General features: G+C 41.9%; 3 protein-coding genes across 4 annotated transcripts; 2 read left to right on the top strand and 1 right to left on the bottom strand.

Moving 5' to 3' along the window:
- The first annotated feature begins 811 nt into the window (after nt 1–811).
- Nucleotides 812–2,113, top strand: LOC132261913 (uncharacterized). The gene is made up of 2 exons (XM_059760945.1): nt 812–950; nt 1,015–2,113. The coding sequence occupies exons 1-2, from the start codon at nt 879–881 to the stop codon at nt 2,068–2,070; spliced, it is 1,128 nt and encodes a 375-aa protein (XP_059616928.1). The 5' UTR covers nt 812–878; the 3' UTR covers nt 2,071–2,113.
- Nucleotides 2,114–2,272: 159 nt separating this feature from the next.
- On the top strand, nt 2,273–4,106 carry LOC132261912 (DNA-dependent metalloprotease SPRTN). The gene is made up of 2 exons (XM_059760944.1): nt 2,273–2,427; nt 2,503–4,106. The coding sequence occupies exons 1-2, from the start codon at nt 2,365–2,367 to the stop codon at nt 4,018–4,020; spliced, it is 1,581 nt and encodes a 526-aa protein (XP_059616927.1). The 5' UTR covers nt 2,273–2,364; the 3' UTR covers nt 4,021–4,106.
- Nucleotides 4,107–4,715: 609 nt separating this feature from the next.
- LOC132261910 (frizzled-4) lies at nt 4,716–23,021 on the bottom strand. 2 transcript variants are annotated; one of them, XM_059760942.1, is made up of 6 exons: nt 22,161–23,021; nt 21,064–22,089; nt 9,931–10,127; nt 5,423–5,495; nt 5,106–5,359; nt 4,716–5,031 (listed from the first exon to the last, which is right to left on the bottom strand). In XM_059760942.1, exons 2-6 carry the CDS (start codon nt 22,068–22,070, stop codon nt 4,718–4,720), a joined length of 1,845 nt encoding a protein of 614 aa, XP_059616925.1. In that variant the 5' UTR covers nt 22,071–22,089; nt 22,161–23,021; the 3' UTR covers nt 4,716–4,717. The 2 variants fall into 2 exon arrangements, with proteins under 2 accessions (XP_059616925.1, XP_059616924.1); XM_059760941.1 differs by having other exon boundaries at nt 21,064–23,021.
- Nucleotides 23,022–24,381: the final 1,360 nt, after the last annotated feature.

The raw sequence follows: 24,381 nt of genomic DNA, 5'->3' as shown, positions 1-24,381 counted from the left end.
AATCCGGTTCACTTTATTGTACTCGAGCACTTTCTGGATGTTGAAATAGTAACTACACAATATAGTCGTGGTGAAGAACATGTTGCGAACTCGAAAATCTCCAGAATGATTGAAGTAGTCAAAATTGAAGAACTTCAGGGTTCTTCGAAAGAAGCTCTGCAGCTTTTGATACTTCTCAATTGCTTTTTCTTGGTCCATTTTTGGCTGAATTGACTAAACTATTCTCCTGAAGAAACGAGCACTGTCTTATATGCCTCAAAAACTTATGATATCTCATATTTAATTGCTGAGACTATTGAGGAGTGGGAATAACGACATGTGAATAATTCAGAAGATGTGTGTATAAAATAAGAAAATTTTGAAAGTCTTTTACCTAAGACTTGTACAGCAGTCGTCAATGAAATAGAACATAAAGTCAATTAATTTGTTTAGGCTTTAGGTGAAATTTTCATTTCCATACCTTGCTTGAGAAAGCCAAACAAAAACACTTAAAATGATTCTCTGGCTTATTTCAATTGCAACAACTGTAGTTGTCGCTGGATGAAACTTTTAATTCCTTTAATTACGTCAATTAATTGCGAAAGTGTGATTGAATCTGTGTGAGAATTACGAAACTTTCTTACTACGCTGACTTTTTTCGGAAGCAAATGAATTTACAGCTGCAAAGGAGTTTCTATTGATTTTAAATGTGAGTAAAAAAAATAGCAATGCTAAGTTTGTTACTAATAACGGTGAAATTCTCCTTTTGAAATTTGATTTGTTGTTTTTACCGCTTGACGGATTTGACGCGCGCGCCATAAAATTCGCCATAACCTCTTGAAAAGCACCGACATGTGCTTTGTTTTGATATTTTTGATTGCTGTAAAAGCTGACTTGCAATGAATTCATCGCACTCAAGGCGTCGGTCGAATCACTCAGAAGGCAGGCCAGGAGGATCACGTTTCCAGAAGGTATTTTCCTTGCGAAGCCACGCATAAATTGATAGTAAATACTATTTGTTTTGTGTTTTGATAGTTCAAAGAAGCAAACAGACACCGGAATCCAGGGGACGCAAACAGAGGACTCAGTACACCCAATGCACAGAGCAATTCACTCAATAGGACCTGGGAATACGATCCTAGAAGGCCAGAATCCAATGGTAGCGTTCATGAGAGCAGATCTCCCTGGCACATGCCGCACGGTCATCCTGTGATTCCCAAAGAGCGCGCCAAGAGTGTTGGCCGGATGGACAGAATAGAGTCAGATCGGAGATCAACGAGCCAAGCTAGGAGCATCCAGGATCCTGATGTGAGAGTAGCGAATGATATTAACCATAGAAAGCGAAGTCATGCTGTATCAGAAGGGGAAAACTGGCAATCGACTGTTCAAAATTCCATGGAACCTCACGCTACACCATTGTTCCGGGAGTTGAAGCCAATTCCGGAGTTCCACATGGACGGTGCAGTGCCAGAAAGAGTTCCTGACAAATCTCATCATCAGTTCTTTCCCAATGTGCAGGACACGGAGAGAGAGAGTCCAGTTGAGTTCACTGTAATGGTCATCATTGACCAGAACGGCTTGAATCAGCAGATGGATCGGGAGCAGGCGACAATGGTGGAGAGCAAGCTGACGAAGAAGCTCATGAAGGCAGTGAAATCAGGCACTTCTGTGCAATTTGAGACGCAAGAGTACGACGGGAAGTTCCTGAGATTCACCTGCGCCAACCAAGAGACGTGCGACTGGCTGTCAACGGCGGTGGAGAACATCGGAAAGCTCTGGGAAGGCGCTTCTCTGTCCGTTGTGCGCGAGGAGGATCTCCCAAAGTTCTGCAGAGTCACCGCTTTTATTCCCGGCAAAGACATCTCCCAAGTGACGTGTCAGAATACGCTGGCAGTGCAGAATCCCAAGCTGGACATCCACAAGTGGATCTTGTGGCAGTGCACGAAGAACTCAGACGCTGGAGGGTATGATCTGGTGTTTGGCGTACCTGAGTCCCTCCTCCCAAAAGTCATGTCAGTCAAGGGAAAAGCTTATTACATGTTTTCCAAGATCATCCTAAAGATTGTCAAGGATGCGGAAAACACGTCGTGAATATGATTTACACTTTAAATGCAAATGTATATCGTTTATTGAATGTACTTTTGCATAAATTTCATGAAGAATATACTTTCATTGTAGAATTGTAAAATTTCATTTATTTTATTGGCTTATAATAAGCGTTGTTGATGGAATGCATTTGAAAATGCAAACAAAATCAACTGAGCAACTTTCTGAGCTATTGAGCAATATGCAAAACTAACCTCCAAATCATACGAGTTCCCGCTATAGTTTATTCTGCAAAAAACAGGATTTCTCTTGTTCAGTGGTCACTGGAATCTCAACAAAATGTATCACAGTTCGGATGAGGAGCTCGCGAAACAACTTCATCAGCAATTAAACCGGAAGAGGGTAAAAAAACCACATTTTTCCAACTTTCTATTCGACTTGACCAACTTGACATCTTCACTGTTATTTGGGGAACAGAGTTCCAGTGTCTCTGGGATTTCAGGATATTTGGCAGCTAATAGCGTACGCAATGTGGATCTCAATGCCACCCAATATCTCGTGGACGACGTGTGGGAGCTCAAGGATCCGACGCCGGACGTGAAGGCACTGTTCAAGCGCTTCGACCAGCGCTTCTTCAAGAACAAACTCCAGTGCGTGCAGCTGGAATGGAGCAAGCGGATGTACAATTGCGCTGGGATCTGCTATCTGCGCTCCAACAAGTTTGGGAAGGCGTGCACGATTCGCCTCAGTGAGCCACTCCTCAAGTTGCGCTCGCGGAAGGACTTGGTGGAGACTCTGCTCCACGAGATGATACACGCCTACTGCTTCGTGCAGGGCATCCGGGAGGGAAACGGTGGCCACGGGCCCACTTTCCGGAGTATCATGCACAGCATCAACCGAGTGGCGGGCACTAACATCTCGGTGTATCACAGCTTCCATGACGAGGTAAACGTCTACAGAACGCACGTGTGGCGCTGCAACGGGACTTGTCAGCACCGCGAGCCGTTCTACGGCTACGTGAGGCGCACGATGAACCGCAATCCGGGCCCCTCTGATTATTGGTGGAAGGCGCACGAGCAATCCTGCGGTGGACACTTCGTAAAGATCAGAGAACCGGAGAAGACGAAGCCCAAAAACGCCGCCAAGACAAGTACCAATGCCAATACCACAGATATCCGTAAGTTCCTCACGCCACCACGGAAGAGCACGCAACAGCCGGAAGCGGAGACAAGCGAAGTGAGGGCCAATGTGAAGGATGCGTGGAGTAAGAAATTCGAGTCGCCCAATCGCTCTAAGCCGGGAAGCAGCAAGTCAACAAAGTGGGAGAAAATAGATGATGATGATGATGTGTTTATTGAAGATCCCGATATTACTGTCATCAGTCTGCTGGATGATTCAGTGGTTCAGCCTGTAGTGAAGCCCACGCGTCAGGAGCGACAGAGCCAATTAAGGAAGGAAATCCTGGAATCGTTCGACGACAAGACTGATGCCATTGAGTTGATCGATGATGAGTACGACGATGATGATACGGCTGACAATTCACACGTCCTGAATCAGTCCGTGATTGACGATCTCTTCGGCAAGGACACTCTGATGGAGGAGTTCAACAAGAACAATTCCTCAGACAGCCAGAAGCCTCATGGCACTGACGATGAGTTCATAACTTGTCCAGTGTGCGAGCAGTTCCTTTCGCGAAGTGATTTGCCCAGTCACATGGAGGGATGCTTGGGAATAATCGAGAACGTGAAATTCCGTTTCCCGGGCTCAGCCAAGCCGCCACCAGTCAAAAAGCCGAGGAAGCATGAAAGTCGCTCCAGTTCAACTTCAAGCATCCGAGCTGCAAATTCATCTCCGAAGACTCCGAATGTCGTGAACATCAATTCAAATGCTGCTCTTGTGTCTTGCCCAGTTTGCAATGTTTTCATTTGCGAGGAGGAAGCCAACGATCATCTTGATCTTTGTCTATGGCGACACAGTGGCTCTGCTATTGACTGAAATTACCATATTTCCAGATGCTGAACTCATTGTGATGATTGTGATACAACAAAAATTCCCCAAAACAAAATTATAAATCTCGAAATAAAAATAGATATGTTTACTGAGACATTTTTTTGGATCTTATATGGTGGTTAAATTGTTAAAAAAGTTATCTCCGCTGAGCAAGATTTGAAGTAAGTATTCGCATGCGACTTCTAGATAATTACGCTTGGATTTCCAAAATGCATCTTCTGGCCTTTGCTGAGTAAATGAAAATTGAAGAATTAGCGAATAATTCTCTTTTATTGTCAGATATTAATATAATATCACAAGGAAATATATTAAGTACGTAATTTACAAATGGCACTATAAAATTGAAGTCACTTAGAGGGGAAAATACAAGAAAACTGTACTTTTTACACATATTCTATTGTTTAGTTAACAAATAAATATACTCGGAGGGCCACAAATTGCCTCCAAAAATGTCTACACTGCATAAAACTACATCTTGCAGTCATATCCTATTCACTGAGCAGATTTGGAGGCACTTTTGTGCAGCAAAATCTACTTCTAAGCTCAAGTACTTGTCCAATAAATATTATTTTCTTGACTCAACCATCGACTCAGTGTGTTTAAAGCATCTCCCAGTGGCTGCAATTCGAGAAGAGCTCCACGACGATATCACAGGGGCGCTGTGCTGATCAGCATCGCGCGGTCAGAAGACTGTCTCGTTGCCGGTCAGGCTGCGTGACTGCGACACGGAAGTCTTGTACATTCTCTGCTGCTTCCGCACCGCGTGCGATGGGTACTTCCTCGCGTGACGCGGCAGGCTTCCTGTGGCCGAGGAGATCACTGAGTTCTGAGGACAGACGATTTGGTAGGATGCAGCAGGGTAGATCGGCTGCGCGGCCTGGAACTTCTGTGGCGTTTGCTTGCACTTCGGGCCGAAGTGATTCTTCCACATCGTCACGGCTCGCGGTCCGAGTGCCCAGGCCGATGCTAGGACTCCCAGGAGAAGCTCCATGAAAGCTAGTGACAGAAAATATAGAGAAAGGAGGTTGAATTCCAGCGCTTTTTCGAATTAGAAAGGGGGAAAGCCCTACCTTTCATCATGAAGGGCCACATGGGCGCTTTGATAGCCGCTGTTGGCTCCATCGAGGGTTGCACATTGAGCCAGAGATCCCTGTTGGCGAACTCGTAGAACACCGCGATCATGAGCAGTCCGCTGGGGATGCAGTAGACGAAGAGGAATCGCCCCATTCCGTCCATGTGCTCAGGCATGGGGCGCAGAGGCGGGATGTCTGGCTTGCGACGCCTCATCAAGTAGCCCACGAAGAGGTTCACGGAGCCGGAACACCTGCGGGCGAAGGTGGGAATGATTAGAATGGGCTCACATCCCAGAAAACGGGGTGGAACGCACCAGCAGCAGAACAATGGCATCGCCACGAGGAGACGCAGCGCGCGATCCGACTGATTGCCAACGTAACAAGCACCTGCAAGGAGAAGAGAGAATCGTTAGAGCGATCTGGCCCTGGATCACAAAGAAGCCGTCCAGGCCAAAACATGCTTGTTAATCACAGTCACAGTGATCAATTATTTCGATTTAGAAGAAACATTTTTCGGAGTCATCGAAGGAAAAGGTTCGCCACGCAGCAAATCAAGCATCGATCTCGAGAGGCACCGCGAGAGAATCGAATCATTGAATCAACAAACAAATCATGTGAAACCTCTTTGGGCACATTTTCTCCTGCAATTTGAAGTCCCATCCATCTTCAGGTGCGTCACACTAGCGTCTCAGACACCGAATGTTGCAGGGAATTGTGTGTTATGTGTATTTTATGTTATGTACATAAATAACTGGTGAATAAATAAAAAAAACTTTTTTAATACGTCTCTAGAAGTTGGTGATTTTGTGTGTTTATCCACATATTTTTACCCTCGTTCAAATTCTCATTACATGTTCGGGAATATCTTTTGAAAATTTTGAATAAATTCGCTCTCAAGAGGCAAATCCTCAACGCGGCCTCGTTATGAATTCATACAAAAATTGCTCCTTGAAGGGAGAAAAACTTTTTTCATCATCTCGACTTCATCTCACGTGGTGATCTTTTATTCTCCGTCTCGCCTTTGATCGTGAATGAGTGACGTCCACGAGTTGGCGGCAGAGTTCTCTCGCCGCGAGGATCACTCGACATTTCACCCAAAAAGAAGGGAAAAGGTGTGAGTGCAAAAAGGGGAGCAAGAAGCTTTCTCATGAGGTTAAGCTCTCGAGTGATTTCCAGATGAGAATTCCTCACCATGAGACACTTGTGTGTAATATGTGTCGCTGGAATGTCAACAGTTGGGTGAGATTGCACGCGAAAAATTATACAAAATTAGAGGAAGTGCATTTTTCACGCATTCCACGCCTTCATTCTCTACTCCCTTCTTTTTATTCTTTTGTTGTCTGGCCCAGAGGAGAATTTCTACCTTAATCACTCGTGACAAGTGAAATTTCACCGTCTCGCGAGGGGATTTCATGTGGGATTTTGAGGTGAGGAATTCCATTTGGAATTCCTCAGGCACGAGTCACTTTTGTGATGAATCTTCTCAGGCCAGAATCTCCATTGTTAATAGATAAAGCAAAAGAAGTCTGATAGAGAGACGTGATCGTTTGAAGAATGTTCACTTTAATCTCTCAACTTAACTGGGGAAAAAAATATTCTCAGCGCCAGTTTCTTCAACTCTGAGTGTGACGAAAAAGCATGCAGCGCAATTTTAAATGAACTTTTTATTGCTCACGGTTAAGTATCTGAAAGACGAGGCTTAATTTCATTACGAGATCATTGTATGAATATTCATATTTAATTGTATATCAACAGAACAGCAAGAAAAAATAATCCCAAGCCAATAAAAACGATAGAGTAACACAAGAAGCAGAGTAAGAATGGAATTGAATGCAAGATAAATTAATTGTTAATTTGCTTTTAATATTTCTCATTACTTTTTTCTATGTACTTCTCTCGCTAATCACACTGTTTGAGAATCCGTGAGGTTGTTTGCGGTTGCATTTCATTGCTGGAATAAGATCTCATTGAGATTCTTCTCACACAATTTTCACCCTTTTCGCCACTTAATTGCTTAATCTCGCCAAATTATGCACGCCGATAGTGTTTGCATACGAAAGTGAGGACGGAATGCAGAGAGGAAGCAGTCTTGGAGATAAATTTGCGATTCGTGGAACAGTTTGAGGTGGAAAGAGGGCAACACACGATTAAATATTTAATATTTTAGGTGTTATTCATGTGGGCTACTCTTTCCTGTTGCTACCACAAGATCAAATTATTTATTGACTTCTTATCACGCTTTTGCGCGCGCGACAAAGCATGACAGAGGCAGAGAAAGAGGTAATAATTGAGTGAAAAAGATACTTTATCAAACTCATGTTTGATGTAGTAACACGTCAACGAGTGTGGAAAAGTTTAATTTACGGACAAAAATCATCGCGCAAGCGAGAGAAATCCAAACTATTCAATCAATGACACTCCCTCGAAACTTCCCCTCGACATTTCACGACGAAGATATCAATTTCATTTAACAAATCAAAGAAAACATGAATACAGCCTTTGTGCTTAACATCCTGACCTATTTTATATGAATGTCTTTCACTTCCCATTACCGTAAATTTTCCTCCTTTTGTCAGAAAACCTCTCAAGAGTGTCAAATTGCATAGCTTCGTGTGTGGAGAAGTGAGGCAGGAAGAAGAGTGGCAGAGGAGGTGTAACTTGAGACTTTTCTATCATTTTATATCAAATCATAAATAACGCTAATAAATTCAATTTAGTGGCTGAGATCCCGACGAGGTGCCACTTTGATGTCGCCGCCTCGCCGAAATGACCACTCAAATTTGTCCACGAGCCCATCAAAACAAATCATTTGAGTGATTAAAATTTAAATAAATACACGTAAATTTGTGCGCCAATAAATTATAAAGCAAATATCATGATTTTTCCACTCTTTGAAGCTTTTTTTTCTCCCCAGAAGTCACACTTTTTTTCCCCTCCTCAGTCAATACTGGGCTTTAATCGCTTCTTTGCCGATATAACGCCATATCTCGTCAATCACTCAAGTAGGTGACAATGCCATTGATAGGCATCATTGGGAAATGAAAAGAGCGCAAAATTGGGTAAAGAATTGCCCGATAAAGTCTCATGGGTAGATCAATTGGCAGAATTATTGATAGAAAATGTCAAGAATGAGATTAGATTCTTAGCAAATATTCAAAAGGTGTTCTCTAAGTATGCGCAGAGGAGTGAAAAACAGCTCTTTGAGGAAGCTTCGGGTGAAATATGTTGGCAATTATTGCTGCTGATAGTCTTATCAGTTGATTGCCGAAGAGACTTCCACTCGAACAGTACAAAAAGAAAACAAATAAGACCTCAATCTCTTCATCAGGCCATGAAATGAAGAAGTTTACAGGGTGGCATCAACTGCTCAAAGCGAATAGTTAAAAATACGCTGTCATACAGAAAGAAAGAAAGCCCCAGCTGAAATTTATGTGATAATTAAGATTTTCATGCGCCTGAGATTACTTGCAAATGATCCATGCGAGACTGCAAATTGCAAAATTCTTCAAGATCATACATTTATATGCGCAATTCGTCGAAGGAGAGAAACAAGAGCAGAAAATTGCCAGAAATGCAATGTGCAATGGAAATTGTCGTAAAAATACAGCTACACAAACACTCCCTAATGGATAACATGTGCAATTCTGCTCGCAGAGTGCAGAAAACATTTTCGAGTTCCATTTAATTGGAAATACCCATTAAAAAGCATTGGAGTTTCATGCTATAAACGCCTCGAACAGACTGAATGGTGGAATTTTCATCTTGAAATTCACTTTACAATCGCAATTTTTGCCCATTTGCACTCGAAAACATGGTGGAATCTCGCCGAGAATTTGCATAAAAGCCACTCTTGCTCAGCATCTTGACATTTTTTCAACCGCTTTACGAGTTGTACTGAAATTTTTCACCGATTGTTCTCAACTGCTTCGGCATGATTGAGGTAAAAGAATGCCTCCTTCCGCAGTGGCAAAAAGGAGGTATAAATATAAAGTATTGTGATGTGAGAATGAAAATATAGTGCAATAATCTCACCTTCTTTTCACCCCAGAATCATACAACGAGTAGCCGAAAAGAGGAGCACTAAAGAGGTGAGAAAACTTTACAAACGACAAAGAGAATTATGGGCAAACTGAAAAGGAGAATTTACTTTCAAACAGAAATCCAAAGTAGCCGCGAGGTATGAGACTCAACCTCATCTTTTTGTGCGTAAACACAGAGGGAGAATAGAGTCTGATAGGAATTTAGAGACGACGGAGGAGTTGAGAGAATAAATACAAGTGAATTTGTGATAATCTCTAATTCATTTTCTCCTACCGCGCTCACCAAATGTTTAATCATTTGTCCTCACTCCCGAAAAGGTGTACTTAACAGTGTGTTTTTTGCCTCTCTTTTCCTCCTCACCATCCAAACCTCTGTCGCCGCATCTCCCGGCCTAATCAAAATATAAACACTCCTCACACTTTCTTTTCTTGTTGCCAACAATTGTCGGGAAACATTAAAAGGAAGGTTGAAAGACGAGATAAATCATAAATAATCTCATGTCTCGGAAGTGAGCAAAATGTAACGAGAATCTTTATCAAGACACATGGAAGTATTTCCAAAGCTGCGGTGTGGCTAAAGAAACGAAAGGAACTCTTGCGTCAGAGTTGAATGGAGCAAGCATCAGAAATTACAGATGAGAGATAAACATTCAAATTCTGAATGCTCTTAGTGCTCATTGAAACTATCGCAAATGGTCAGCGCAACACATTCACCTTCGGTTCTCAATTCTGTCTATGTTCCAAAGCAACTACAATAATACCAACTCTACATGAGTTCTTACCCAGCAATTCATCAGCATCCACGAATCTCGATACGAGAACTGCCACGGTTTGAAGAGCGGGAACACCCCAGGCCGTGAGCTGAGTCAGCGAAGAGTAGGAATCAGTGCGGAATTTCGGCTGGCCAGGACGTTCGGTGAGGTTCTCCATTCGTGTCCTTCGCACGGCCAAGTGCCAGTAGAAGCAGAGGATGGCCCACCTGAAAGAGAGGCATTTCATGAAACATTTCTCAGCTGCAGAGAAATAAACACTGTGTGTGAACTATTTAAATTCTGCCCGATGGTAATAAATTAACAGTGAGGAAAAATTCGTTTGATGTCTCTTAATAGGTTTGTGTGGAGAAAAATCATTCAACTCACGCGTGGCTTGAGAATGTGAAATAAACATTTCAGATAAATTGGAGGTGAAAACGATTAGGATTTACTTGCAATTCTCCAGGGGTGGTCCACACAGCACCTAATCCCCTTTCAACTCAATCTCCAATCACGCGATGGGTGAGTAATGAGAGGCACTGGACTTAAATCTATTTTCATACCAAGACAATCCAAATTTCCACATTCATCTCATTCGAGTGTTCTGTTTATTTTGAAAATTGTGTGTAGACGCAATTTTACACATTGCTTTCTGATGCCGCACACCAAAAGCCACAAAAATCACAAATGCGCGCCGCGATAAAGAAGAAAAAGGAGGAAAATAGAGAAGATTCCAAATGATATTTAATTTGTTTCCCCACTAGTTTTATTACTCTTCACGCCCAACATCCCTCCTGCTCACCATATCAAATAAATAAATCCCACACTTCCTCTTCAGCGTATCATCCTCAAATCACATTTTTCACCCGATTAAAAAATAATATAAATAAATTTAGATGCGAGAGAGCACCTTCTGCTGTCGTCTCTTCATTTTCCCCAACGTTGGAAAATTATGTTGGTGAAAAGTTTGTTTTGAAATTGAGAGGAAAGAAAACTGCTACTGTTTACAATATACTGACTTGCTCCACAGTTTGCTCTAGTATGGCTAATATTCTGTCAAGAAGGTCAAGAGGAGGGGAAAATTTTTGGGAATGGAATATTTCTTGAAACTTTCACAATGGGCCAAAATTGTGATCTCTTATCTAGACTTGGGGAAGTTTTGACAACTCTGATCAACTGGAAAAGGGATATTTCCTTGCGAAAATTGCTAAATGTACAAAATATCACACGAAAATTTGACTTTGGTGAATTCTAAACCTGAAAATTCTATCAATACATATTTATTTATTTGCCCTGAGTCTCTACGCCCCATTCTTGTGCATTTCAGGAGGCGCGCATGGAAGATCAGGCGACTCATGTTGAGAGAAATTTACTTAACACCCAGCAATACACACAACAAGGAGGAAAATGGAGGAGCGTGGATGTAGAAAAAACACCACAGACGAAAAACTAACAGTGAGACCACAAGCAAATAAACAGTCAATTTGAGTGAAAAATTTATGAATTTTATTTTTAACTGGGAGCCCATCAAGAAGCCAACAGCAGAGCAGCTCTGGAAGACACACAGAGTCGGGAAGGAGGCGCGAGGGACGGACAGGTGTGAATGTGTGTATTTAGTGTGGTAAAAATAAATATTGAGAAATGTAAATTGGAAATAATGTCACATTATTTGAACATATTCGATGTACACAGAGAACGCGCGGGAATTGTTGGCGCTCTTTGGGGCCAACAAGAGGGCGATAAATGGAGGAGAAGAAAAGACGATACAATAAAAGTCAAGAAACAAATTAAAGAGGTAATATCTGGCAACTGCAACACAATAAAGTACACCACTTTATGATTATCACTCTGCAGAGGAATATCTGTGATCACGACGGATAAAATGTATTTTAATAATCAACTTTTTCACCCAGAGCTCAGACGAGAGTTTCAAATTTAAATTGAGATATGATTGATGGCGCAGAACTTACACAATCTCACAGCCCGTTAACGCAACAATTCTCAAAACACCCATTAATTTGAACTTTTTCCATCGTGTCTTTGGCATCTTTTTCACATATCAAAACTCAATTTGTCGTGAAACTTTCATGAAATTCGTTAATTCTCACTATAATAAGGCTTTTGGTGGATTTGTGAAATTTTCTTGAAATTTGTGAAGCTCAAAAATCAGCGGTCATTACAAGCAATTTATTGGTGATCTCGTGGAGTTGTAAAAAATGAAGAAAAATTTCCGAGACACGATTTTGAGTGTGACTAATAAATTTTGTAATTTATAAATATTACTGAGGGTCAAGAATGGACACAAAGAAGTCCACAGACAGGGAATCGATTAGGAAAATACATTATGAGGCTGATTTTATGTAACTCGCGCGATCATTAAAGTGTTGGGATGGAAAAAAACGGAACAAGTCAGATGGATGGAAAAATCAATAACCTCTTGATTCCTAATGAATCCACTCATCAAGAGTGCTGGAAAGAGGAGAGATCTCGAGTAGTTGGTGGCGAGTTGGAGCAACAGAGAGGGATAATCCCAAGTAATGACTTATGATCAGCGACTATTCATCAAGAGAGCATGTGTTTGTTTCACATTCTTAGAGTGACTCTCATCTGGAATGAAAAATACCTCGAAAATCTGCCCCTCGTGGCTAAACGAGCCGCGCGCAAGAGGAGATAAATCAGTGAAATTGTCTGCCAACGAGAAAATATATTATTGCAAATTGTTGACAACACAGGTCGAGCAGTGTGAGATTTCTTCTTCGCCAGCAATTACTCTCCATGACAAATTTACAAGCTTCCCAGTCGCACTTCGTCAATCTCTGTGCAGTGAAGATGATCCCCAGGCGCAAGTGATCATTTGATCAACTCACTAGTTCTCGCTGCCTTTTTGCCGCATGTCAAATTCGCTCTTAAGGTCAACTCAAGGAATGATTTACGAACATTATTTCGAGCAGCTCCGAGAATCTCTGACACATGATTTCTCTGCTCAGAGAAATCACTCTTGAAACTTAATCTTTTTACCCATCACTGATCTTCACTTGATCTCATGCTCATTCCCATCTTATTTGGCATTTTATGACAACCAACCATCTTTCTGCCATTTATTGCAGCCCCCTCGAAATTACTGAGAATTCCGTCTGCGTGATCTTGTGAGAAGATCATCGTTATTTTGTCTTCCATGCGAACATAGTAAAATGTGGTCAGTTTATGGTACAATATCATCGACCTCAAAAAATATCAAATATACCCAGAAGCCGCAGAGCCAGAATAGGCACAGGTACTATTTTAGGTAGTGCAAATACTTTTTTAGTGTTCATGGGCGTAGCAGGGATTCCAAAACTATTCCTCAGTCCGAAAGGATTAGTCAAAACGCTCGAAATCGTCGAAATCGTCTCATAATCACGGTGGTTTTACAGAATACCTTTGTGTAGTTAGAATGGATTACTTCTTCATCTTTCCTACGCCCCTGACAATGCCCTTTTTGCGCCTCAATCGCAAGCTTGTTATATGAAAATCTTTCATGTGGCCATAGAGAATGATCGCACAGCTTCTTGCAGGCCCTCGATTCTTATTCATACCACCTCATGTACGGCAACGAGCGAGAAGTCTTGTTAAATATAGGCTGTCGGCCGCATGGGCAGGGAAGGAGGAGTACAAGAAAATAAATGACTGTTGTTCGCATGAGAAATGCTGAATATAAATTTTTATCATTATAAATCTTGTATTTTTCATTCGATCAATTTCCAGCTTCACCCTTCTACGTATGCAGCATCTCGCCAGCACATGACCACTCGTCTCCCAGAGGAGCGTGCATTGTGGCAATATTTTATATATAGCTACGAGCATCAACAAGTTACGCCCATTTCGAATAATCGACTTTTGTTGTGCATTTTCTCTTCCACTTTACATTTTATTTATTTTTCTCGCTTGTCGTTGCTTTTTTCCACTCCTTCTCCCTCTCCGCCTCCCCACATATGCAGTTCTTATATGCTGATGATGGTGCATCGCCATCATCATCTTGTTTCCAACATTAAGAGGATGTCAAGATTTTTTTCAACAGCCACACACTCCTCGAGAACCTTCACCAACTCCTCCAAGAAAGTATTTGCTTTAATGGCTCTCCGCTTCTCACCTCAAAACACCTCTGCCCTCTGCGCATAAGTCGCATTCTATGTATATTGACTCAAAGAGTTAGCACTATGCTCTTTTTTGGCATTCCCTATCGCGTTCTCTACTGCCAAACCGCTCTAAATGGATAATTAATAAGCACCAGTGTCAGTAGAGTGGCCACGAAACAGACCAAGATAACAAGGTTTGCCGATGATCATCACCATCACTCGAATGCCTCGAAATTCTGCGTGAAGATTGATTTTTATAATAATTTCTGGTTCCAGAAACCCAAAATGATATTTATATTACAGAAGTTGTGCAGCTTAAGCAATGTTGATTGTGGAATCAAATGTGTTCGTCTCTGTTAACCCTTGACAAATTGACCAATAAATTCTCAAGGAGCTCAAAAGTATGATTATGAGAATGTGAAATATTTACTCAATCACCCCTCGTTGGATTAGAGTCAATTTTTCAATTTCCAACCTCTCGATTCGGAGGAGAGTGAAAAAAGTCTCTCAGCTATGAAATAAATTTAACAAGTCACGAAATGATTTGCCTGTTGAGCTCTATCGAGTTCTCTTCCTCACCTTTGCTTTAAGACGTCTTGTGAACTTATAAAAGATAGAATTTTACCTTTCGCTTCTTCTTATTGTAACGCTATGGCTTCTTTTGAAAGCCTCTTGAAGCCCTTGTTTAGCACTCAAACACACACACACACGCGGAGTCGTTCAAACAACATCCCATGCCAGGAGAATAATGATCTTTTTCGAGAAGAAAAAGACTGGTTGGGAGAATAATGTTACACCCAAATGGAGAGAAGACGGGGATGGAGGAGCGAAAATGAACAAGCAAGGAGAAAACAACGACATGTATTTTATAACAAGATTCCATTTGGTTCGATGTTATATGTAAAATGCAACAAGGGAATTAAATAAGCCTCGAAGAATTATTTTTCTTTTCAAAACCACACGTCTTTCTACCATCGAGCTCTTTTTCACTTCACCCGAAGACCTTTTTTCCTCCTCAACATCAGCCTTCTTGCATCTTGCATAGCCGCCAGGCAGTGAAGTTTAAAAATGCTAAGGAGGCAGGAGAAAAAAACACGATGAATTAAAATATACGAGAGATGATTTTGCCACCTTTCTGTATTTGAATTTCTCCCTCTTTTTTTTGGGTGTATGGAGAACTTCGAATATGACTGTTAAACTTCTTTCATCCAGCAGATAAATCCACTGAGGAATGATGAGTGTTTTTCTCGCTCAGCTCTTTATTGCAGATGATATAAAAATGCCACACCCGGACAGGTGAGTCGTCGAACAGTTAGGAAAACGTGAAAAAATCCTTTGAGAGGCAATAGAGGAAAAACACGCTTCTAATCACATCTTTCACATCTCCTTCCATCTCTTCTTTCTCTATTTGATTTCTCATGGTGGGTCCATTCTGAAGAAGTCAACGTAAATAATCGTCAAAAGGTGATTTATCCAAGAAATTTGTACATTGGGCCTATTTGCCAGACACTTGAGTGGAAAAATTCCCTGCCGAGAGGAAGTGGCATGACATGACGAATGGTCGAGTGTGCGTGAGTTTCTCCTTAAAAGTAGGTGCACTTTGGGTATTTATTCAATTATCTTCTTAACACACGTCTTGTGGGCCATACACACAATTTGCTGTGCCTTCAGAGGAGCCCAACATCTCATGTATTCCACACCGTGAACTTGCTCAGTATAGGTTGTAAAAGACAATCAATGGTTTAAAGTATTTTTTTCCTCACCATCACGAATCATGGCGATTTCACTCTACAATCTTATCTCTTATTCTTCTCCATCTCTTTATATCCCCACATGACCGTTTACAGGCCAACAATGGAGCCGGAGAAGATTGGAAAATGTGGAGAGAAGAAAGAATGAAGAATATCAATGTATATATCTCATATCGATTGGAAGGTGATCATCATCCAAACAATGGCCCACAGGCGAGGGAAGAGAGAATCCCAAAGAGAATAAAATAGACAGACTCATAAATTTCCATACTATTTATTCTCCGCGATCAACTCGCCCGCCAAGACTCTCAAACGCTCTGGTCAAGGCATTGTTTACTCAGGATCGCACAGATATCACAAGATCCGTGATTTCTCTGCCAACCTCCTCAATTTTCTCCATCTCAGGCCAGATTCAGACCACATTTATGTATCATTCGAAATTCAAATTGTTCTCAGCCTCGCTTTCGCATTTTCTGCCGCATTCAAGCATAGATTTATTGATTTCCAATTTCTTTCATCATTTTCTCAATTCTTTTTGCACCTAAATCACAAATATCAGTTCTCATGCGTTCCCTCTACGCCGGATACATGTTGTGATGAGTTACAGCGGAATCCAATTGAGGATTCTGTGATTAATCCCATGGGAAGTATTTAAGGGATCGATGGGGATGTTTTGTGATCTTCGAGGGAACGTCGTGTACTTCTATCATGTTTACACCTGGGACGAGAGCGCTGAAGACTCTTGAAACGACTCTCTTCATTCTCAGACAGCCAGTGAAAGAAGCCACAAAAATATTTCTAAAGAAAATTCACAATATAATAAAAGTAATTTCTCAAACGAGTGTACCTCAGCTGCAGATTACCGTCTCAGGGAACCAGAAAAAATGTAATTGTGTAAATAAAATAATGGTGTTTTGTGGCCATTGACAATAACACACCCCATTAGGGAGGATCTTTTGGTGCCGACGAGAGGGACTTGTTGAGAAAAGATGTGGTGATCCCTTCTTAGGAAGCGCATCTCTTTGCTCGTCTCGGAAATTATATCAGAGCCAATTGATCTTGTTGGCCGGTCGTGCAGAGCACAACATATGTTGCAATTCCCTCATGTATGGCATTGTTTTATCCACACACCATTTTTACGCATACAAAAGGGACGACATGGCATAAAAGAAGAAGGTATGCAACAAGTTGGAGAAATATTTGCCAGCCACAGTCGATTGGGTGAACAATCGGCTGCGGTTGTGACGCCAAGTAAACGAGAAAATAAAATTAATCCACACGGGCAACGCTGTGAAAATAATAATGCACTTTAAGTACATGAAGATGGAGAATCGCCAAAATAGGGAGGGAGCGATCCAGGTAAGGGAAGGAGAAGCGATTGAAAATGAGAGCAAGAAGAAATTGCCGAGAGATCAAGAAGACCCTCACACTCTGGGCAATATAACAAAAGGAACATGAGAGTGAAATAATTCAAAAATCTCAAATGTGCGCCTCAGACACAACATAACCATCGCAAGATCTCGCCAGACTCTCTTATCCCATGCCAACCGCATGATTGTACACTGTAACCGCGTTTCCTTCCCGAGAAATCGGCAAACCAGAGCTGCAATCGCCAAATGCTGACTCGCTCACCGCGAAACACCTTCGGGGGGCTTTTCATTTCATCGCATTTTTCACATCACTCCCCGATCTCCCACTGAAGCCTTCATTACAGCATCACATAAAAAACCGTCTTACTTTCAGCCACAGCTTGTTCATACGCGGAAATTGATGCTTTCGCGATATTCAGTAGCAAAATAATTCCATCGACAAAGTGTGATCGTTATTCCTCTGTCTCTTTAGCCATACAATGGCATGCCCCTTGCCATCATCCACTCTCCTTGTGATGTCACGATTCTCCTCGCGAATGTGGAGTCAAAATTTATAAGGGAGATGATCAAAAATAAAAGTCACTAAAAATTGCAGATAATATAAATCAAGGTGTCATTATTGTCTTTTGCATTTCGGTCTCCTTTTTCCAGCTCCTCTATTTACATATAAAGTCAGCCGAAAGAGACCAACAAAGTATTGGAAAAAAATGGGAATAGTCCCAAAACTCTAACAAGACTGAATTCCTGTAGGAACATCATTCTTTTTTTCTGAATCCACACATTTTATACTGGCCTCTCAATTCGCTTTCGTGCGCTCTTGTTCTCATCGTGGCGTCCAAAGTCAATGAGGACGGAAGAAATACACAGAAATTGGGAGGGAAATTGTATTTAAATTTTGTAGATCATTATTGAAGGAGGGCTTCTTTACGCATTCACAGGCTGTACTGGGGAGATTGTTAAGTAAAAACAAGAGAAGGAGAATGATGGGAAGAAGGAAAAATACGAAGACAATTTAACTACCTAACAAGATCATTATCTTTGGAGGCAAAAACCCATCAAGACCATAATAGGAATCTCCCCAGATCAGCCACAAATACACACACGCAATTTCCATTCACCTCTTCTCTCTCTCTGCCCAACATCTCATCATTAATATCCCATCCTCATTCCGAACTCTCCATACAAGTCACTAATTTGAATACATGGCGACTCTTGGCGACTCTCTTGTTGTGTGATAAAAAACATACACCTTCTTTCCGCCTCTCCTCAACCTTCCAAGCCTCCTGAAATGCCGGGGAGTCACATAAAAATTTCTCTCCAATACACTTTTCATCCGCATTCGGTGCGGCTTTTGGTATAAAACGATAGAAAATACAGCCCAATAATGGGTGGAAAGGTTATCTTTGATATTCACCGTCTTGTCTTGTTACACGCAGAATTAATTAATCATAAATTTTGCTAATTGCGCATGTTTTTCAGACGTTTGCGCACCGAAGAAGTCACCAAAAAAAAATAGCCATCAATTTGCCGCCTCCATCAACACAAACCCATAATTGACGAGGAATTTTCAGTTTTAAGAAATCATATTTAACGTCAGTAGCTTTGACTTTCTTCACCAAATATTTTCGTCAACTTTATGATTTTGTGGGGCCGATTTAAATAATTCTATCGCTCTCCTACGTATTTCGCGGAAAGTCTCTCTTCAGCTCATTTTAAATTCTTCTCCAAACCATATAATACATTAAGTATTCCAACTTACAGACACCCCCTAAATCACTCATTTAAATGGGACCAAAGACTCCTCAAGCGAGAGCGAGAGAAAAATTCCGGATCTATTTTAAACGGCATTCGCTCATCACCACTCAAGTATCACAACAATATAATTTATATAATATTAAAATGCTAAATGAAAAGATATGTGGATAGAGGCAGTATAAAGAGGCCGGAGAAGAAGAGCGTTACAATAAAAGACACTCCGATATGACGACGTATACGATTTAATGTACAAGGTGTTTCTTGATAAAAAGGCACACACTTCAGAAAAACCATGAGATATCATGAGGTGTGTAGTGTCGTTAGTTGCTTAATTTTCAAATTATTCCCCCTTCTTCTCATTCCGCTATCACACTTCCCGAGGGGACAACCTTTTATGCTAATGCAGGACATGCAAGTTTGCACCAGGGCTGGTTTTAGAGCTAATTCCCTCGTTAAGGCAGTTGCAACGCCAGACTAAATGTTTATAATATTCCACACAGGTTTTCCTAAATTTTGTATGGAAAAACCCCCTGGGAAACAGAACTTTTTATTCGACAATATTTGCATTCATCACAATAAAAGTCTCACCTGTGATATGCCAATTGGGAGTTTATAAACTGCGACTTAACCTATCAGAAAACGCGTAAAACAAGAGCTACACATCTTTTAACTTTTGTCTGTGCTCTAAAAACACGGAAGACCGATAGAAGTATTGCGGCAAGTTGATAATTCTGAGTTAATGGGTTAATGAGTGAATAAGAAGAAAGAACATAATGTGATTCCTCGAACAGCGAAGAAGAGATGTGCTTCTTTGCCATATCTGGTTGGCTGTTTATTGAAATAATTCAATAAAATGTGCCAAAATAAATGTTAAACCTTATCATATTGGTTCTTGCGTGCGAGGCTGATCAAACAGGCGCCGAGTTATCGCATTTCACCCAGACATTTCTCAGCGATGTCTCCTTAATTAATTCATCAATTCGCGATTGTGGATTAAGCCAGTGCACACCTTGCATGCGATTAGCACGCAAAAAAGCTGAGATAAACAGTGGCACGAAAGCCCGTATACAAAAAGAGACCATCTTTTGTGAGTTGTTTCACATTTTTTCGCCTGGCCTTTATTCAATTAAGAATTGACGCGATCAACACTCTTCCTGCGGTCTTTATCTAAAGCACATGAAATAGAGATTATTGGGTGAGAATGAGATGAACGCGGTGGACGGAAAAAAACTGTGTGAGAAGGCAATAATCTCCAAAATATTGCGAAACAGGTGAAAATTTTTCGCCAGATTCGGGAATGCAAGCGCCCTTTTATCATTTTATTATTGTATTGAATTTTCTTTCACTCCCTATTAAGATAGAATTGAAGAAAAGTGCGCTTCAATAGTGAACAGTGTCTCTCAGCCAATGTTGTTGCTCAAAGACCAGAAGAAAACAATTCCGTGGCAGTGTTGAAAGACCTTATTCTACCTTTGGAGACTTTAGAAGCACCTCTTATTTTCCCCACTGCTATTATCATATCCTCAATGGTTCGCACAGTCTTTTGCTCGCTCCTCAGCCCTCCTGAGAGCGTCTTCGCGAGTCGCGCCAATCTCTCTCTCGTGTGCAGAAACGACAGAAACACAGCTCAAGACGTTGAGCTGTGCAAGAGCTGGATGGAATGGACTTTTGAAGTAGTAATTATCGTTTGCTTATAGCATATGGTTGCAATAAAACACTCACTACATCTACAAACGAGATCCCCATGATGTACGCGAGTCTTGTTTGCTTATTTGATGTGCGTGGACTTGGCACATGTTCGCACTCAATGATCAGAAATTTGCACACACTGCGAGGTGAATATTGCTGTTCGAAGAGAGGTGGATTAAAAAAATAGCCAGAGACTAAAATAAATAGAAATTTAATGTGAGAAATCTCTTGCTTTCTCACACACTCTTCAGGAGTGTTATTTTTGCGGAAAATAAATAAGCCTATAGACGAGAGGACTCTTGAGGCTGGAAAAAAATTTTCCATACGCCAAAAACTAACACTTTATGCAATTATGTACAAATCTCATTTGCACTACTACAGGAATGTATCAGAAATGTCTATTGAGAGTTGCGAAATTCATGTTGCTCCCAAATATTTGTGCTTCCATTTAAATGGTGTAAATTAGCAGCGATTGAAACTCACCAAACTCCAGCCGCCATTCCGAAGTAGTAGCGCAGTAGGAAGGTTCCGGCGCACGGAGCGTTGGACAGGCCATCGGTGAGGAGCAGCGACACTCCTGGCAGTTGGGGATCGTATCCGCAGGCCGTGGGATTCCTCTTGGCCAGCCAACGCACGCTCCATCCCACCGCCACCAGCAAGTGGCACGTGACGAGCGGCATGAAGATCTTGTCCCACTTGGTGTCCGTGAAGATGAGACAGAGTGTGGCCACGATTGCCGTAAGCAGGGCAGCTACGCTCCAGGCTGTCACCCACACCTCGGCCAAGTGCTTCTCCTGGGCGTCGAACAGAATGTCCGCTTCGCAGAGTGGAGCGCAGCGTCCGCTCCTATTGAGTCTGGCGTACAAGTGGGATTTGACGAGATCCTGGCAGTTCGAGACGTGGCTCTTGATCTTAGATGTGGGCGGTGGCAGACCGTCGCTGGGCTCTCCTGGCCCCTCCATGCACATGTGCTCGTGGTTATTCTCTTCGGGGAAGCGGCTGCACTCCAGGGCACTGGGCCAGGGAAATCCGAAGCCCTGCAGCACCGGCAAGCAGCGGGCTCTGGTGGTCTCGCACAGGCCGCGGCAGGGCCCGATGGGCACGGGCACTTTGGGCGTGCACATGGGCACGTAGGCGGCACAGAGGAAGAAGTGCAGCTGAGCACTGCAACCGTACTGGATCAGCGGCGAGAAGGTCTGCAGCGTGAAGTCAGCGTCCGTCTGGATCTCGTGGCCCACGAGATTGGGCATCGAGGTCTCATTATAGCCTATTCCGCGGCACAGCTCTATCCGGATGGGCTCGCAGGTGCGCATCGAGATGTCCGGATTGGCGTGTGTGGCATGTGGCCAAGAAATTAGCAGCAGAAGAACGCAAGTACATCTCATTAGCATCCCTGTGTTATATGTCGCCATTGCGGTCTTCTTGTCTGAAGAATCACACCGAGAAATATTCCTTGCACTCAAATATTCCACTGTGATGCCGCTGCTCATGGGATCATGCCTGACCAGGCTGAATGTTTATCAAAATTGCACTAGAGTTATTAATAGCGGAGATTGAAAATGTATGTCCATTCGACTCACAGTATTATTCAGAGTTCAAAGATGCCAGGAATATGAGATTGATGGCTAAATATACACCTTGAATCTCTTCTAATTTCTCCACTAAACAAACTCAGTTTTTTTTCCAACAGTTGAAAAAAGAAAGAATCTCTCAATGTTGAGACGAACTTTAGTGCCTCTAATTGTTATTTATAAATAATGTCGAACGTGTATTATGTATTTAACTGCTCATTATATTTAGCATTCATTGAGGAATTTTTACACATGGTTCATCGTTTTTTCTCTTCTTCCTCTGCACACCAACAAAATATCTCCCCTTCGCACCAAACTATGAGTATTTGTTGTGTGTCTTTAACATTTTTCCTCCTTACTTCGCTCTATGATCTCTCTCGCACTCACCCAAAGTCATTAGACTTCCAGAAGGGAGAAAACACTAATCCTCAACTTCTTACATATGTTTTCATGTCATAAATAACAAAATGAATAAATATTTGGTGTGGAAGTCTTCTGGGTATCAAGTTAGAGACGAAAGATGGATAGATTTTTCCCCGAAACTTTCAATAAACTCTCGCACGGCACACGGAAAACTCCACTGAGTCTATTATCACACTTTCCCGTGTCTTCAATTCATTGGAGAGTGAAGAAATGTATTTGAAAACATTAGATCAATTCTCTGGACGTTCATTCGCCGATAATCTAATCGCAATCACTTTAAAACACAATTAATACTTCTTCGAGTGATTTGGAATACTTGTGGCGGCTCTTAGTCCATGGAAAACACGCGAAAAGCCACTGAAATCACCTCAGAACTGGCTCAAGAGGTGAAAATTGTGTGGAGAGCAACGAACGAGAAACGTCCACAACCGCTGAAAGTTCTGAACACACTGTGTGCGATAATAATAAATAAAATGTGAATAAGCTTCTCCGATCGTGGCCCGAATGGTTAAAAAAGAGGAATGGAATCTCAACAAGTAATAACACCAATACACAAAATGCTCAAACCGTGTGCTCCAAGTCGAACGTGCACGAGTGAGAAACACTCTTGCAATCCGTTTCAGGTTTTCCTCTCCGTCTGCTTCCATGGCTTTCAGCCTCATCATTCTTACATCTGCCATGGGGTAGAGCAGAGCCACCAATACTGCGGAAAGCCGAGAGCCGAGTTAACATCATCAACGAGACTCTTTAGCAGAATCGCCTTCATGAACGAGGAGGAAGCAAAAAGAAGAATTCGAGGCACTGCCAAAGAGACGACCGGAGAGCAGTTAGAGAGTCTTTCTGGAGAAAACCATCTCAGCGATTTACAACACCCAGAAGGTTAGAGTCCGAGATCTGCCCAATAAGGCATAAACCTCATGGCAGATTGCTCTTGCGCGAATCTCAATAACTGTGGGTGGAATTTTATTATGTTTGTCCATCGAAAACAGTTAACAGTTGATGGTATCGATGAGCAGAATTCATCTACAAACAATAAAATTATTAAACTTCCACCATAATGCCGGAAATATGTAAATACCATGCTACTTCGCCGAAGAATGACAATAACTACATTTTCTTAAGCCTCGAATTCTTGCATGACCATGTCTCCTTTCTAGTCCTCCCTTGGATAGCAATCACTCCAGAGAAAAGCCAAAACCAGAGAGAAAACAAGACGGGAGAAAAAAAGGTCCATTTGCCTGGAGGAAGAGACTTGTTTGTGTCAAAGATCAAGGATAAACAGGTAGAAAAAATGTCCCTTTGTTCACCAACGTGAAATCAATTTTCCAGGAATTATGAACAATACTCTTTCCCAGAGGCAACAGGTTGTGCATGCCTTGCTCTACTTATGCGCGCCTTTTTCGCACTTTCACCGCATATCCTCAAAGGAAGAGCCCGAGTTAATCGTAGAGTGCAAGGAAAGCTCGAATCTCTGCAATAATTTGTGTGATAGAAAAGTGAAGGAATGAGAGAAACGCCAGACTTCAGGAATGACTCTCAGTGAAGCAGATTATTTCACACATAAAATCGTGAACGGTTTTTTTCTTTCACTCCATCTTCTTTGGGCATCGAGAAGGAAAAGATTATTATGGTTTCTGTGAGTGAATAATGACGAAGATTTTCTCGAGATGGAAGGAATATGCGAAGAAGAGATGCAAGGAGAGGAATTTAAACGAGCCGCGAAGAAGATTCAAATCTCATTCTCCCTTTTTCTCCGCATAGCCAAATGGCAATCTCGGTGCGCCACACACAGAGAAGGCCATGAAGA

Source organism: Phlebotomus argentipes, unplaced genomic scaffold (genome assembly GCF_947086385.1).
Source record: "Phlebotomus argentipes unplaced genomic scaffold, Phlebotomus argentipes genome assembly contig_15, whole genome shotgun sequence".
Taxonomy (NCBI): Eukaryota; Metazoa; Arthropoda; class Insecta; order Diptera; family Psychodidae; genus Phlebotomus; species Phlebotomus argentipes.
Note: the sequence above shows the minus strand (reverse complement) of the source record. Positions and strands in the feature narration are given on the sequence as shown.

Excerpts from the sequence above, each read along its gene's own strand:
- LOC132261913 (XM_059760945.1), top strand. The coding sequence starts at position 879 with ATGAATTCATCGCACTCAAGGCGTCGGTCGAATCACTCAGAAGGCAGG. Across the intron at positions 951-1,014 it reads GAGGATCACGTTTCCAGAAG|TTCAAAGAAGCAAACAGACA; the intron begins GTATTTTCCTTG and ends GTGTTTTGATAG.
- LOC132261912 (XM_059760944.1), top strand. The coding sequence starts at position 2,365 with ATGTATCACAGTTCGGATGAGGAGCTCGCGAAACAACTTCATCAGCAA. Across the intron at positions 2,428-2,502 it reads AGCAATTAAACCGGAAGAGG|AGTTCCAGTGTCTCTGGGAT; the intron begins GTAAAAAAACCA and ends TTTGGGGAACAG.
- LOC132261910 (XM_059760941.1), bottom strand. The coding sequence starts at position 22,070 with ATGAGCAGCGGCATCACAGTGGAATATTTGAGTGCAAGGAATATTTCT. Across the intron at positions 10,128-21,063 it reads GGAATGGCGGCTGGAGTTTG|GTGGGCCATCCTCTGCTTCT; the intron begins GTGAGTTTCAAT and ends CCTCTCTTTCAG. Across the intron at positions 5,496-9,930 it reads GGATGCTGATGAATTGCTGG|GTGCTTGTTACGTTGGCAAT; the intron begins GTAAGAACTCAT and ends TTCTCCTTGCAG.